This window comes from Oncorhynchus mykiss, chromosome 17, assembly GCF_013265735.2.
Source record: "Oncorhynchus mykiss isolate Arlee chromosome 17, USDA_OmykA_1.1, whole genome shotgun sequence".
In the NCBI taxonomy this organism is placed as follows: Eukaryota; Metazoa; Chordata; class Actinopteri; order Salmoniformes; family Salmonidae; genus Oncorhynchus; species Oncorhynchus mykiss.
Genome location: NC_048581.1, coordinates 32,297,169 through 32,313,824, shown reverse-complemented (window position 1 = coordinate 32,313,824; position 16,656 = coordinate 32,297,169). Strand labels below are relative to the sequence as shown.

The following is a 16,656-nucleotide window of genomic DNA, read 5'->3' as shown; positions in this document are numbered from 1 at the left end:
AGATCTGGGGAAGGGTACCAACAAATTACTGCAGCATTGTTAAACGGAAGAAGTTTGGAACCACCAAGACTCTTCCTAGAGCTGGCCGCCGGGCCAAACTGAGCAATCGGGGGAGAAGGGCCTTGGTCAGGGAGGTGACCAAGAACCCGATGGTTATTCTGACAGAGCTCTAGAGTTCCTCTGTGGAGATGGGAGAAAATTCCAGAAGGACAACCAGGCCTTTATGGTAGAGTGGCCAGATGAAAGCCACTCCTCAGTAAAAGGCACATGAAATCCCACTTGGAGTTTGCAAAAAGGTACCTAAAGACACGAGAAAGATTCTCTGGTCTGATGAAACCAAGATTGAACTCTTTGGCCTGAATGGCAAGCGTCACTTCTGGAGGAAACCTGGCACCATTCGTACGGTGAAGCATGGTGGTGGCAGCATCATGCTGTGGGGATGTTTAAAGCGGTAGGGACTGGGAGACTTGTCAGGATAGAGGAAAAGATGAACAAAGCAAAGTACAGAGAGATCCTTGAAAACCTGCTCCAGAGTTCTCAGGACCTCATACTTAGGTGAAGGTTCGCCTTCTAACAGTACAACGACCCTAAGCATACAGCCAAGACAACGCACGAGTGGCTTCGAGACAAGTCTCAATGTCCTAGAGTGGTCCAGCCAGAGCCCAGACTTGAACCCAATCTAACCTCTCTGGAGAGACCTGAAAATAGCTGTGCGGCAATGCTCCCCATCCAACCTGACAGAGCTTGAGAGGATCTGCAGAGAAGAAATGGGAGAAACTTCAAATACAGGTGTGCAAAGCTTGTAGCCTAAGAAGACTCAAGACTGTAATCGCTGCGAAAGGTGCTTCAACAAAGTACTGAATAATGGGTCTGAATACTTATATAAATGTTATATTTCAGTTTTGAAATTTTTAATACATTTGCTAAAATTTCTAAAAACCTGGTTTTGCTTTATCATTATGGGTTATTTTGTTGTGTAGCTGTGGGGGAAAAAACAATTTAATCAATTTTATAATACGGCTGTAACATAAAATGTGGATCTGAATACTTTCCGAATGCACCGTAATTCATCATTTAAAATATTACACCCATTTGAACATGAGTTACGCAAGAAATTGATTGATATGCTTGCTGTGTATTACACCAGTAAGTGTATTGCTCCTGTAAGATATTCAAGAGGTCATAAACTGTCCATCATTTTTAATTAGTTGCATCCATGTTATAAACACACAATGCCGCATCAAAATATATTGCAGAAGTTTTATCAAATGTATTGATTTTGTAAATGTGTCAGTTACAACTTCAATAAAATGGTACAGCTAATCAGTTTCTTGCTGTACATTATTTTGCAGATAGCTAAGTGTTTTTACAGGACATAAATACACACAAATGAGCTGTCAGTTCTGAAAATCAATATAATCCTAATTATATTCCAGTTCAATTTTTTAAAATATAAAACAAAAAGTTTATACTACAGTACTTACATATGACCGACTTTCAATCCCTCAATTTGGAGTTTCAAAATGGACACCAGTAAAGCAAAGTGATACTCCTCTTACATCATTAACATATCAAAGCTAAATCATCTCCAACTAAAATCAACAATAGACGTTATAATATACAATTCCTTTTATGACATTCAATGTCAATAGTTTACATTGCGTGTGTACAAGCACTTCATTTAGAAAACTATGCACATAAACATTCAAATTATATGTATACAATATGGTTTACAAAGGGAGTGAATCAAGTTTTTTTTGCACTATACTAAATTGAATGTGAAACTGTAGTATATTTGTACCTACAGTATAGTACAGTTATTAAAGTGTTTCTGAAATGTTGAATCAGCAGCAGTGACTATATTAAGTGTGAAACTCGGAAGACATGCAGTCAACAAAAGCATCATTCTATTAGCCAGCTGGACACATGGAGAGGAACACTGTTAGCAACAGCTTTCACGACCAGTAGGCACACCAACTGCCTAGGCCCAAAAATACACAATTAAGTGTTGAAAGGTGAAGTCTCGAGAGACTATACTGTGCCACCATTAGTTGATGCCACAGTCAATGATTATTCTCACAATCCTGAATACTATGATTCAACCTGAACCAATGCCATATGTGACATCAGCTCAACTTTTTAAATTTTATGTTTAACTGTAGTAGCTACCAATAAAGGTGAAGTCCAAGACTATTACTTCGAGAGCTCACCAAAATGACTAGTTAACAGTTCACCCAAACTGGGAGGGATCATGAGTCCTTGTTATCGCACTCAAAAGTTCCTCTCCTAAGACTATTTACAATTGATACATTGTGTAATAATGAGAAATTTGTATCAACATTAAAAGGGGAAGTTCAGTTTTTTGGTTTCTAACCTTGTAGGAACCATCTAACATTAAGTTATAAAATACTGAACATCCCCTTTAAGCAAGTTCAAGAAGCCATGACCCATACAGTACAGAAACAGGCCACCCTTAACACTACAGGTAGTGAAGAATAATGCCTTCATGGTCAGTTCCCATAGTTACAGCACATGTCAGTCTCAATTGCATATCACCAGAAATGGTAGAAACTAGAGTTGCCAATGAAATTATAGCTGCATAAAAATATATTTTTTTGTAAAGCCTCCCTTCAAAACATTATTTCTGAGTAAACTGTGGTGAACAGGAAGAGAGCAGAGTGGATGACTTAGCAAGTCAATAATGCCAGGACTTTGCAATGTCTTCTAGATTGGCAGCGGTTGCATTACCTTTCAGCAAGGCCCGCTTTAGAACCATTTTGTGTCACTGTAATAGCAAATATTCTACACCGGTTGTCATTACATTACTTACTTGACTTATAAGATGAGACCATTTCTCATGTGTTTGGTCCTCATAAAGAAGTACAATTTCCACAAGAAAGGAAGGAGAGCGAGTAGGAAAGGAAGGAGAGCGAGTAGGAAAGGAAGGAGAGCGAGTAGGAAAGGAAGGAGAGCGAGTAGGAAAGGAGATCTAGAAGGAAAAAAGTAGTAAGGTGAGTAGTAAGTTGGATATCTGTTCCTTAGTGCCTAACTTGGTTGTACTGAGGTCAATACATAGACTGCGACCTGCGAAGGCACTGCACACTTTGGTTTTGGGATTAAAGCTGCTCCATCGTAGCCTGGTCACAGATCTGTTTGCGCAACTCCAATGGGCAATGCATGACAATGACCATAGGAAATGGCAAAACAGCACAAAAAGATCTGGGGCAAGGCTAGCTCCAACCCGTCCTCATCTAAAATGTCTTCAACCAGTTCCATGGCTGCTGTAGTCAAAGACGCCCTTCTTGAAGAACGGGGAGAAGTCACAGACGGTGTACTTGGACAGCTGCAGACCATCCTCAGAGTCCGAATCAGTGCGGAGTGGAGAGCCCGAGGAGGGCGACATCATAACCCTGAAGAAGTTTTTCAGATATTTCTGGAGGAACAAACAGAGAAGAGTGAAGAATGACTACAAGTAAGAGTTTAAAAAAAAAAAGAGAGTAAAAAGTAAAACATTTACACAAGTCAAAAAGAAAACAAAGATAATGTACTTTCCAGAAGAGAGAGAGTGTGTGTTAGGTCTGTTTGAGAGAATACTATAGATTAGTAGGGTGTGAATTAGCAACAGTAGCATGGAGCATTTATCTCCTGCTTAGTCATCCAACCATAGAACAATATTTATTCTTATCCATACAATGGATATCAATTAATACAACAATAACAGTGCCATCTACAGTTCCAACACACTTTAAAAATCAGTGGTCACCAACCTTTTCGTAGTCAAAAAGCAAAACAGATCTATCGCTCAGATTTTTTTTTTTTTTTAAACATGACTTAAAATAATGTAAGCCTATGCAACATTAATGAGGTTTGTGCAGTAGGCCCAATACATTATTACAACACATTTCACTATGCTTGGCCTTCAGACTATTATATTTCAAAACTTAAGCCTTGATAACAAAACATTGAGAACAAGATCAGTTGTTGTATAACTTGCAAGGCACAGCTGAGCATGAATTGAAATAATTTGCAACAAATTAGCTTTTGTTTTTTTTACTGTACTGATGGTACCTGCATCTGATGGTCAGTTTCAGTGGAGGGAGAGAGCAGCAGAGGGTCTGCCTCAAGTTCCCTGCTCTCTCCTTTCCTCGGGGAGACTGACCAGAGAGAGAGGGGACAGTCTTCCACCTAATGGCGAAACTCAAGTAGTATTTAACTACATTATTTCTGCCTCATGCACAAATTCACGTTGTTCTTATGACTAGAGAAAGGGGCGAAAAACAACAAAAAAGATGACGAGCTGCTAATAATAAAAACACAGGCCTGTTGATACATTCATTGCAGCTGCAGTGGTGGTTGTAGCGCGAGTAGAAGTAGGGAGAAACACTTTTTAAGTTTAGTGAAAGTGTTAAATAAAAACAGTGCTGAATAAAACAAACATGAACTCACTCAAACACATCAGCTATTTGCTGCATCTTTGACAGTCTCAGTTTAGTCAGGGTTTTAAAAGTTATGAACTCTCACCTAGGCTAGTATCAAACTTTGCTGTGGGTTCGTGGAAGCTGTAGGCATGGTGATTTGAGCTATCTGATTGGCCAGCGCAGTAGGCACACTTGATTCAGCTCTCTTGATCTGCAGGGTAGGCAGAGTTTGTCCCTTCAGACAAATTAAAAGGTTCAAAAATGGAAACACTTTTCCTACCCAGCGTGCAGGGCTTCTGAATCAAGTGCACCTACTGCCAACGCAAGACTAATAAAAACAAAACATTTGAGCATAAGGATTTAACATTGGCCTTTCTACAGAAATGTTTGGTGATCGACAAGGAATGCCTTACAATGGACAGTTTGGTGACTACTGCTTTAAAATGTCTGTCAAGGAACAATTAGGTCCCTGAACTGACGGATGACAAACCTTCAGACTTTTGTCAGTGATTGTCAGATTTCGATAACCCTGTCAGTCATTACAACTTAATTATACTACTGTTAAGAAACGCAATAGTATGTGTCAATGGCAGCACCCACCTCCAAGTGACTCTGCCGCTCAGCAACCATTCTTTCATCTCGGTTTCCAAATAGTTTTTTGGGAGGGAATTCTAAAGCTGCAAGCTGGTATGGAAGAAGGTCATTAAGATCGCATCAATTATACTACGATTATCTCCAATAGGGGAGGACATGTTGTATGTGGTAATTCCTAGTTCATCAGTCTTTTTACCTCTGGGTATTTCATCTTGAGAGTTTTGTGCATTTCCCGAAAGCGGCTGTATCTCCTGAAGACGGTCCACGTCTCATCCATTACAGTGATCTAAAGAGAGAGGAAAATAATACTGAGTACAAGACTGATACAACTAACTCATTGAATAAGGGCAGAATTCTAAATGGAGCACTAAGTAAGTAGTAAGACATGGACCTGTCAGACATGTACGGAAGACCAGAGACAGCAAAGTGACGATCCTGGGTCTTGAGACACTTATTAACAAGAGAAGCGTACCTTAATTTCAAACTCAAAGTGCTCATCTTTCCCTTGCCCTCTGAGAACGTAGCGAGGAATGCTAATTTTAACGGGGTCCTTTAGGCAGCCGGAGTTGGTCCCAAGAGGGACTGAGACAAATCGCTGCTGGGAAAGACATGGGTGGAACAAAAGGAAATTGGGAGAGAGAGAGAGAGAGAAACATGGACAGGAAGGTGGAGTCTTATTTATATGACAACAGTGAACAGGTATGAAACAGAACAGCCAGATACCACCAGGCAACGCAAAGGCTTATACAGAACACCATCTTTATTTTTTTGTTAAAACAATTAAACATATTTTATTAACATTGTTACAGTGATCATAGTCACAAGTCATTGTACGTCAGACATTCTTCATGTTACTTTTCACTCATAGTCCTCAAAACCATATCGCACATTACCATGTGATTGATATGCATAAACGTATACACAAACATATTGAAGAAAACAATTTCACCAGCCAAAAATGATTAATGTGAGCATTCACGTAAGAACAGAGAAGGAGAGCTAAGTTGACTAAACAAAAAGGTCAACCTATTCCCTGTAGTGGGGAAGAAAATCTATGAAATATCCAATTAATCAACTACACCAATACAAAACAATTAGGTTTGTGAGTAAAACTGTTCTTAAAGTGACAACGATTTGATTAAGGTGTACCACCACATTGGCAGTATGTTAAGAGAAGCATTCAAATATACTATAAAATACGTTAAAATCAATAGCAGCCATTGGAGTTACACCTTTACATTTTAGTATTTGATCTATATTCATAATATGGACATGTATTTTCTTATAACACAATGTTCATGTAGATACGTTTCAATAAAATGTTACATTGACATTGTGGATGTACATTAACAATTACAAAAGGCATGGTTCCCATGTTACAATAATGATTTTTTTTTTTTTTTTTTAATATAATTTTCAACTAATCAAAAAAATCATTTAAACAGCGTTTAATACATATTGAAGTGGTATGGTGGTGCCGTCATGCTCAAACAAATAGGATTTACAAGTGAAATATTTACTACAAGAGTTCAGCAGGACGGCACGGTCATTACACTTCAGGCCTGCAGTGGCAGTTAAACTCCTTTCCTTTTATTACCTACTAGCATTACATCATTTTATGACCTGTAAGCACAGGCTTAAAATCAGGTTGACAGATGATTGATAAGGATTGCTGCATCCGAAGTAGAGCTGAAAGTTAGTTTCCAGGAATCAGCTGGGGGTCTGCAATCAGAAGGAAAAGGGACAATGGCGACGCCTTTCCTGGTTTTTCTTTTGGTCTCAATCAGCCCTTTGTGAGTCGTGGAGAATGCGATGTCAAGCACCATACATCTATCGCTGTGTCTCACAAGCACACATCGGATGTCTGAGCGTCTGCGCAGCTCTACTCCCTGAAACTGGGGTTGGATGGGAACCAGAGTTGAGCCTCGAGGTACCGGGTGGAACACAGCATCCTCTTGCACCAGGCCTATGTGGTTGTCTGTGAGAAAGAACTGGCAAAGGACATCTTGGCGCGAGGTGGAATAGTTTTCCACCTTGATGGAAGTGTAGAGAAGAAGGTGTATGTCAGCCAATGAGGGCTTGTTGGGTCCTTCCATGTTGCCGTGCAGGATGTAGAGCAGGTCAGCCATGATCCTCTTAAAGCGTGAGGTAACACAGAGGCCACAATCCAGCAGGAGGTCTGGAACGTGGGACCTCCAGTCCAGAGAGAGGCGTGAGAGGTCTCCACGAAGCAAGGGGTGGGCTCCTGGGCCTTCCTGAACCTCTGCCGGGGCAAGGATTTTCAGCAGGGTACAGCATAGCTCCTGGGTAAGCTCTCTGCTGTGGGTGAAGATAACTAAGATGGTGTCTTCAGTGGAGCCCAGGAGTCGTACATGCTGCCCAGCAAAGCTCACTTGGATCTCCTTGATGTGCAAGAGACTGAAGTGCTGAAAAACTGCCAATGGCTGGTTGTTACCTAAACCAGTACCAGCGGAGACTGCATAGAGGTCGGTTTCAGATAACAGTAAGCAACATGGTTGTGGTGTAGGCTGTTTGCAATTGGCAACGCTTAGCCAGTAGATACCCAAAAGGTGGTGGGAAGTGGCAGCGATTTTGGGCGTCACACAATACAAACGAATGAGAATCTTCTGAAGTGGAAGAGACTGTAATTCCGAAAGGAAGATGGGAAACTGCACGAGCGTCTGACAATAAACTACAGGCTTCCCGTCTTTGTAGGTTGTCACAGAGCCTTTAGGCCATAATGAAATGTCCGTAATTGCAGACATATGACCTTTCTCAGGTACATTGAAAAGGCAATTGCCTGTCAAATTGGCAAAATGAACTTTATTCTTCCTCGAGTTGGGTTTCATTGAATGGTCAAGCTGCTTTTTCTGAACAAATGGAAGATCTTTTGTAACTATGGTCATGTACTGAGAGAATGTAGTAGTCAATGCTGAAGTCTCTCCTGCTCGAACCTGCCTAATGATATCCCGTGTACTCTGCAGATATCGTCCAGCGTCGTTGTAAACTCCAGACAGCTTGCCTGCCAAGTATCCAAGGACGTAACTCTGTTTGGCTCCCAGTTCGTTGGTTAGTCGATCCGGTTCTGAAGTTACCAGATTCCTCTGCACCTGCCCATTTACAGACTCTTTGGGGATCTTGTTGAGACCAAAGTAGCCCTTGATGACGATTTGCCTCTTTGAACTTTGTCTCAGTATGGGGACTTCAGAGTTGATCATGGTTGCAGTGTCGTTACTTGTCTTGCTTGTGTTCTGAACTTGGTCTTTGGTAGCTTCCACAGAGTCAAACTGTGTGAGTCCGTGTAACACTGGGTTTTCTGTTCTGGTTTCTCTGGACTGAGAATATGATAGACTTTTGGTCTTGTCAACAATGTAGCAACTAAAATTGGTTACTCCCTTATCTGGGCTACATTGGCTGTTACTTCCATCCTCACTGACTATGGTGTTTGTAGACCTAAATCTCCAGTCCTTGGTTTTAAAATCACAGCCATTGTTCTCGCTCTCAGCTTGGTCAACCTTTCCCTTCACTCCCACCTGCCACCATTTTGCTTTTTCACCCTCTTTATAAGGCAATATGCCCTTCTGTGCCAAGACTTTGGTTTCCCCTTCTGGATTGTGAATTTTATCTAACTCCGAGTGGTCTTTGCCACCTTCTTCTTCTGAACTTGTTGCATGCCCTTCCAGATGAGTGCTCGTCTCAAGTCCTGGGACATACAGGTAGCTACGCCACAGCAAGGGCATGGAGTCTTTCTGTGTGGACAAGGGGGGGGATTCCATGACTATAACTTCAAACCAGAGATCACAGCTCTGAATTATAGTCTTTCAATTATTCATTCTCACCCCAGTAAATTAAGTTCTTCCTCCACCAAGTGTAAAAATCCAGTTGTGATTGAAATAAAATCGAGATGAGCAAGATTACAATTCAAAACAGAATTAAAAGAGATCGATGATTGTTATGCAGCAGGAATACAAAATTACACATCCCAGGCTTCCATGCAATCTTGTTATTTTCTTACAAAACCAGATATCAACCTTGTTTGGCTGGACATTTCTCCTTATCCTGTTCTACACTTAGGTCGGCCTCCTCGGTCAGTGACTGGTTTCCTTTAGCCAATTCAGTATTTTATCCAATTTCCTGCTTCTTTGTGATTGTGTGGATTTTTCTAGCCAATATCCCCATAAACAGCTATATTCTTATGTGTTTGCCATTTCTTTATAAAGGTCTTAAAAAGGTTCTTGGTTTAGGAATCTTTTACGGTTTATCAGATACAGGTATCCCAAATTTGTAAAACAGAATGTTCCCTAAAGCGCCTTTTACAAACGGCATGTATTTTTTCCATAGTTGGTGTGGTGGTTTGTGAAGATTCAGCATGATTGCCACTCAAGTTAAATTACTGTTTAAAAATGTCTGGTTAATTTCTCCATCAAAAAAAGAAAATACTGAAGTCTTACCTCATATTTCAATTTCCTAGGGTTGACAGGGTTTTGCAGCTTGTTGTCATCCTGTAATGAATAAGACCACACCTCTAAGCAATGACAAACAATTCCTAAAAGATACACTGCAATGTCAAATTCATCTCAAAATAAAATTGCATATGTTGCGGCAAATGGACAACTTCGGCATCAGGCAGCAGAGTCTGGCCTGATGGCAGACCCATCTCCTATTGGGGAAAATAAAAGCAAACAAGGCAAACCATCATCCACATAATTAGAGAAAGGTTGGAAAAAGATCCCACGTGATTGGTCCATGTAACCTCTACTAGAGAATTATCAGAAATGCATGCAGATTATAGTTCATTTTGTATACCGTGTCGGGGACCTGGGCTTACCTCATCTGTTAATCTAACAGAGCTAGAATCATTAACTTCTTTGTCCTCCTGTAGGATTGAAGAACTTCATATAATTGCTATTTTTTGAAGGCAAAATTTCCAAATGGGGTTTTCTTTATTAAGCTCCTATTGTATGGGAGACTACAGTGGCTAAGACTTTGAACATCAAAAATATATTTGTGAGATTGAGGAATAACACCATCTGAATTTTGCATACGCTCTGTACGGAGGATGCAAACAAAACAATGCATCACTGATGCTTACCTGCAGAGATTCAGATGAAAGTGAGAGCTCGATGTTTTTGTCACCATTGATGCGGTTCAGCTTCTGTAACCTTCTCTTAACCTCCTCCTCAATATATGCATTTATCCTGTCAACGGATAAGGAAACTTATTAGACACTCAAACTACAATGGCCAGGTCAACCCAAGGGTCCAAAAATAAGGCATCTTCAATATGATCATCTGGTAGTTACGTTGACATCTACATTTTACCATTCCCAATCCTACAACAAATTTGCCTGTGCTGTTTCTGGCAATCATTGTGAATATTGCATAGGATTTGACACATACAGTTCCTTCAGAAAGTATTCACACCCATTTACATTCTCCTCATTTTGTTGTTACAAAGTGAGATTAGCTCGATTACGTTTATTTTTTATCCTGGAAAAACTCCCTAGTCCTTGACAATGACAAGCATACCCATAACATGATGCGGCCACCACTATACTTGAAAATATGGAGTGTGATACTCAGTAATGTGTTGCATTGGATTTGCCCCAAAACATAACACTTTGTTTTCAGGACAAAAAGTGAATTGCCGCATATTTTGCAGTATTATTTTACTGCCTTGTTGCAAACAGGATGCATGTTCTGGAATATTTTTTATTCTGTACAGACTTACTTCTTTCCACTCAGCCATTAAAACCTGTTTTAAAGTCACCATTGGCCTCATGGTGAAATCCCTGAGTGTTTTCCTTCCGTTCCGGCAACTGAGTTAGGAAGGACGCCTGTATATTTGTAATGACTGGGTGTATTGATACACCATCCAAAGTATAATGAATAACTTCCCCATGCTCAAAGGGATATTCAATGTCTGCTTTTTAGCTTTTTATTGAAAAAAATATCTACCAATAGGTGCCGTTCTTTGCGAGGCATTGGAAAACTTCCCTGGTCATTGTGGTTGAATCTGTATTTGAAATTCACTGCTCGACTGAGGGACCATTCAGATAACTGTACGTATGGGTACAGAGAAGGTAGTCCTTAAAAAAAAATCCTGTTAATCACTATTATTGCTCACAGAGTGAGTACATGCAACTTATTATGTGACTTGTTAAGCATATGTTTACTCCTGAACTCATTTATTGGGGTGGCAGGTAAGCCTAGTGTTTAGAGCGTTGGCCTAGTAGCCGAAAGGTTGCAAGATTGAATCCCCGAGCTGACAAGGTAAACATCTGTCGTTCTGCCCCTTAACAAGGCAGTTAACCCACTGTTCCTAGGTTAACACACTGTTCCTAGGCAGGCAGTCATTGAAAATAAGAATTTGTTCTTAACTGACTTGTCTAGTTAAATAAAGGTAACATTTTTAAAAAGTAAAATAAATATGTAGGCTTGCCCTAACAAAGGGGTTGAATACTGCTTGAATAAATACATTGCAGCTTTTCATAGTTTTTTTTTTGTGTTAAAATTTTAAAAAAAACATATTTCCATGTGGTATTTTGTGTAGGCCAGTGGACGACAAAAATCTATTTTAAATTCAGGCTGTAACAACAAAATGTGGAAAATGTCAAGGGGTGTGAATACTTTCTGAAGGCACTGTACCCGTCATCTGCGATAGGAAGCACTGGGGGTAGACTCTGGATTGGGCTGACGGGGGGGGTGCTGAGACCGGTCTTTTCGTCGCCGCTCCCAGTGTGACTCCTTCCACTTCCCTCAGTTTTACTGATCCTCTGCTTCAGCTTATGGATCTCCCTCTCAACCCTGAGGACATGGAAAGTTGTCATGTGTTTATCAACCCAAAGAGTCATGATAAATACGCTCATTCCCCAAAACTATTAGTACAATATCATTATAAAAAAGGCAGAGTTACTCATTTATCATGTCCATAATCATATTACCAATTGAGGAACACCATTTTAAAACAGGAGAGATTGACCAATGTGATAATACCATCATCACTCAATGGACACCATCTCGCATCATATCATCTCTTGAAACTTTGACATAAGCTTATCTACATTTTCCATAATTATGTGGACAGTGTTAACTGAAATACGACAAGGTTCCAGTTTAACAACGTTTACTCAACCGTATTAGCACAATACATGGTTGCCATTACACTCAGGACAGGTTCATCAATGAGACTCCTGCACAGGCGCACTGATAACAGAGTGATAGCACCGTATAATAACAGAAATATAAGGATACTTAAAACATGACCTTAACAGACAGCAATGTGTCTTCTACACACTTTCCACTAAAATGACAAATGTTTTACTATTAATTGATTCTACAGATGTATCTGTAGTGACAATAAATAACAAGCATGCTCACCTCTTCTGGTCGAGTTCCCGCACGGGCCCCAGAATGGAGGCCTTGCGCCTGGATTCCTCACTATCGGGGACCAGCGAGACACTGCGCCTCAGCGCTAAGTGCCTTCTCTCCAGGCGCGCCACCGCCTGCTCTAAGGCCTCACGCTGCTGCTTCTCCCGCGACTCCAGGATCTCCTTCTCCTTGCGCCGCACTTTCTCCTCCTGGCGCGCCACGTTGGCCGTGAACTCGTACGTCTCCTGCAACTGCTGAAGCTGCTCGGCACTGGCGCAGTGCGAGGTAAGGCGCTCCTCCTTCTCCTCAAGTTCCTTCTCCACCTGGTACAGGGTGTTGTCTAGTCCCAGGGATATGTTAGATATGCTGTCAGCACCAGTGGAGGTTCCGAGTTTCAGCAGCTCCTCCGCCCTCTGCCTCTCCTCGGCCACCGCCGGCAAGAGGCTGTCGGTTAGGCTGGCTAGCCGGCGCTCCTTAAAGAGGAGGCACTGCTCGGCCCGGTGCATCCGCTGCTCCTCTTGGGAGAGTTCAGAGGCGTCCTGCACTCCCTTCTCCTGGGTCTCTCGCAGCTTTCGCTGCCGCTCCTTATGGACGTGGACCAGGAGGGCCAGGGCAGCGCGCTCTGAAGCCACCTCCCTCTCCAGGCACTTCTTCTGCTGCAGGAGCCCCTCCTCCAACTGACCCAGCTCCTCCACCTGTGCTGCCTTGAAGTCCGTGTAACGGACCTGGGCGGCGTGCCCAGCCTCCACACCCATTCCTTCACAGTCGGAGCGCCCGCTGGCCTCCTTGGCGCAGAGCAGGGCCTCGCGGATCTCGGCCAAGGCACGGCGCTCCTCGTCCAGTCGCCGGGTGTCCTCGCGGGTCAACAGGGCAGCCGCCGCCTCATGGCGCTCCCTCAGCTGCTCTTCCAGGCGCCCAACCAGGCCTAGCTGCTCCAGCTCGCCCTCCTCCAGCCTCCGCCTCTCCGCCTCCAGCCGCACCGCCTGCTCCTCGTTCTCCCGCTTCAGCCGTTCCAGCTCACGGAAAATCTCTGTCTGCTCGGCACGCTCTGCCGCCTCGCTATGGCGGCACGCCTCCTCGTCCTGTGGCTTCTCATCCTCGCGCTCCTCCTGCTGCTTCAGCCGCCTCTGTAGCTCCAGCTCCTTGGTCTCGCGGTGGCGCTCCTCCTCAAAGCGCTGCTTCTCAGTCAAGAGGTCGCGCAGGCGGCTTTCAATGTCCTGGCTGCGGCAGCGGAGGGTCTCCTCCTGGCGGCGGATGCGCTGCTGCACCTGCTCAGACTCCTTGCGCTGGGACGTCACCTCGTGTTGCAGGCGCTCCAGCTCCGCCTTCTCACACTTCTGCCTGTCTTCCATCTCCTTAATCAGCCTCCTGCACCCCAACCAAATACAGATAATACATTAGTTTTGATGTCTTCACTATTATTCTATGACATAACACACACACACACACACACAATCATGTAGTAACCAAAAAAGTGTTTATATAAAATCAAAATATATTTTATATTTGAGATTCTTCAAAAGTAGCCACCCTTTGCCTTGATGAGAGCTTTGCACACTCTGGGCATAATCTCAACCAGCATCACGAGGTAGTCACCTGGAATGCATTTCAATTAACAGGTATGTCTTGTTAAAAATACATTTTAGAATTTCTTTCCTTATTAATGCATTTGAGCAAATCAGTTGTGTTGTGACAAGGTAGAGTTGGTAAACAGAAGAGATAGCCCTATTTGGTAAAAGAACAAGTCCATATTATAGCAAGAACGGCTCAAATAAGCAGAGAGAAATGACAGTCCATCATTACTTTAAGACAAGAAGGTCAGTCAATCCGGAAAATGTCAAGAACTTTGAAAGTTTCTTCAAGTGCAGTCACAAAAATGATCAAGCGCTATGATGAATCAGGCACTCATGAGGACCGCCATAGGAATGGAAGACCCAGAGTTACCTCTGCTGCAGAGAAGAAGTTCATTAGAGTTACTTGCCTCAGAAATTGCAGCCCAAATAAATGCTTCACAGAGTTCAAGTAGCAGATATCAACATCAACTGTTCAGAGGAGACTGTGAATCAGGCCTTTAGTAGTGGAGCAATTCAACAATGAAGGACACCAATAATAAGAAGAGACTTGCTTGGGCCAAGAAACATGATCAATGGACATTTAGACCGGTGGAAATCTGCCCTTTGGTCCGAGAAGTCCAAATTAGACAGATTTTTGGTTCCAACCACCGTGTCTTTGTGAGACACAGAGTAGGTGAACGCATGATCTCTGCATGTGTGGTTCCCACCGTGAAGCATGGAGGAGGTGTGATGGTGTGTGGGTGCTTTGCTGGTAATATTGTCAGTGATTCATTTAGAATTCAAGACACACTTAACCAGCATGACTACCACAGCATTCTGCAGTGATACACCATGTCATCTGGTTTGCGCTTAGTGGAACAATCATTTGTTTTTCAATAGGCCAATGACGAGCGAAGGAAAAGCAGTCAACAAGTGCTCAGCATATTTTGGAACTCCTTCAAGACTGTTAGAAAAGCATTCCAGGTGAAGCTGGTTGAAGAATCTAAAATATGTTTGTTTACTACATGATTCCACGTGTTACTTAGTTTTGATGTCTTCACTATTATTCTACAATGTAGACAATAGTAAAAAATAAAGAAAAACCCTTGAATGAGTAGGTGGACATACTTTTGACTGGTACTGTACATAGCAAACAAGGCATTTTTTCTATTATGACTAGTATTGTACGACTAACAATAAGAGTCTCCAATCATCATGTGATGTCAGCATATTTGCTTTTAAAAAGCACACCGTTCCTACAGTGTGGTGCATTGCAGGTGACTAGTGAGTCAACATTGGACTTTTTGTACAGTCAAAATGTGAGCATGCGTGTGTGCGCGCGTCTCCCCTCGCACCTTTTGTGTTCCAGCTTCTCCAGCTCTTCCCGTTGCTGCCTCTCAATTTCCAACCTAGGCAAGTACACCAATAGCATTTAGCTGGCTTAAAAACAATGACAGGGAGACTGGACTCAAACACACACACTAGAGTATTACTCAACGAGACGTCATGATCACAGAAATGAAGGATGCAATTGGCGTGACTAAAGAGCTTCATACAAAACAGTGTTTGAAACAAGCGGGGCGACGTGCAAAATCATAACAAAAAAACAAGACGATGACGGCTTATGTTCAAACAAACAGCAGTGGCGCCAGGAGACAAAGTGAAAAAGATGTCATGTTTCACTAGCATTGTTAAAACAAAGCAGTGAACATTGACCACTCTGGTCGGGTCTACCTGAGATAGATGGGCCCCTTTTCAGTGAAGAGACTGCCAAGGGAGGGTTCAGAGATACATGAGTTACTGTACTTTTAAAATTAGACTCAATGAAGAGCAATAATTACACAAAGGAGTTAAAACACAGCCATAACTGTTACCAACGTTCACTAAATACTGGCTGTGTATTCCTCAAAATATCCATGGTTGCTCTGGACCTACTAATTTCGTTGTTGTTTTTTTGTCTGTGTGTGCATACCTACGTAGTAGGTACCTAGTTGGTTGCTCTAGGTTAAAAACAAAAAATCCAGTTTAGGTCTGAATTAGGAGTAAGTGCTATGGAATTACTTGTTGTATTGGACAAAACTGAAAAGACTACGAACTTCCTCCACAAGGGGTGCTGTAAAACAACAAAACCAAAGCATTCTCAGGCAGTTCTGTACAAGCAAAATTAATCTCTGGCACAACAGATTTTTGGAGAGTTAGTAATAGAATCAATGAAGGCCATACAGTTTGTGTGATGTGGCATTTGTGACGAGCAGCGTTACCAGCTCACATGATTTAGGCTTGAGTCACAGCAGTTGCAATGTTACAGACCTCCTCCAATCCAAAGTAAATATTTTCCCCATTTCCATTTTTGAGCTACACCTGTGCCAACTGCCTAGATTGTCATAAAGACTACCACAACACATGTCTTTGACTGGGCACTGTAACATTGTATTTCAGCAAAGAAAGTGTCACATTTTTATTTATTGAATTGTTTTTTTACAATCAATCCACTGCTTCAGTCAGTGGTCACGCGGGTGAGCAGCAACGGATAAGCGAATGTAGGAAAAGGAACTCCTGAAAAGGCAGGGGGAACTGCGCAGAGGGAGTTGGGGTGAATCATTCATGCGCTGGAGCATACATTTGACTAATCCCAAACCAGTCCCTATTGCCTACTCCCCATGCACTTCTGGCGATCTGAGAGGAATAAATTAGTATAAGCAATATGGGAATAGCTTCACC

At 42.2% G+C, this 16,656-nt stretch overlaps 1 protein-coding gene across 14 annotated transcripts in view; it reads right to left on the bottom strand.

Annotated features, from left to right (window-relative positions):
• Positions 1 to 1,185: 1,185 nt before the first annotated feature.
• The window catches only part of LOC110493739 (kinesin-like protein KIF16B), a 30,960-nt gene continuing 15,489 nt past the window's right edge, over positions 1,186 to 16,656 (bottom strand). Inside the window, exons 18-28 of one of the 14 annotated variants that reach the window (XM_021568183.2) lie at positions 15,670 to 15,702; positions 15,291 to 15,344; positions 12,392 to 13,750; positions 11,642 to 11,818; positions 10,105 to 10,210; positions 9,841 to 9,888; positions 9,464 to 9,514; positions 5,485 to 5,610; positions 5,209 to 5,298; positions 5,019 to 5,102; positions 1,186 to 3,433 (exon numbers count right to left, since the gene is read on the bottom strand). In XM_021568183.2, the coding sequence (XP_021423858.2) occupies positions 3,263 to 3,433; positions 5,019 to 5,102; positions 5,209 to 5,298; positions 5,485 to 5,610; positions 9,464 to 9,514; positions 9,841 to 9,888; positions 10,105 to 10,210; positions 11,642 to 11,818; positions 12,392 to 13,750; positions 15,291 to 15,344; positions 15,670 to 15,702 (2,299 nt within the window). In that variant the 3' untranslated portion in view covers positions 1,186 to 3,262. The other 13 variants (XM_021568184.2, XM_021568185.2, XM_021568186.2 and 10 more) reach the window with 13 other exon arrangements.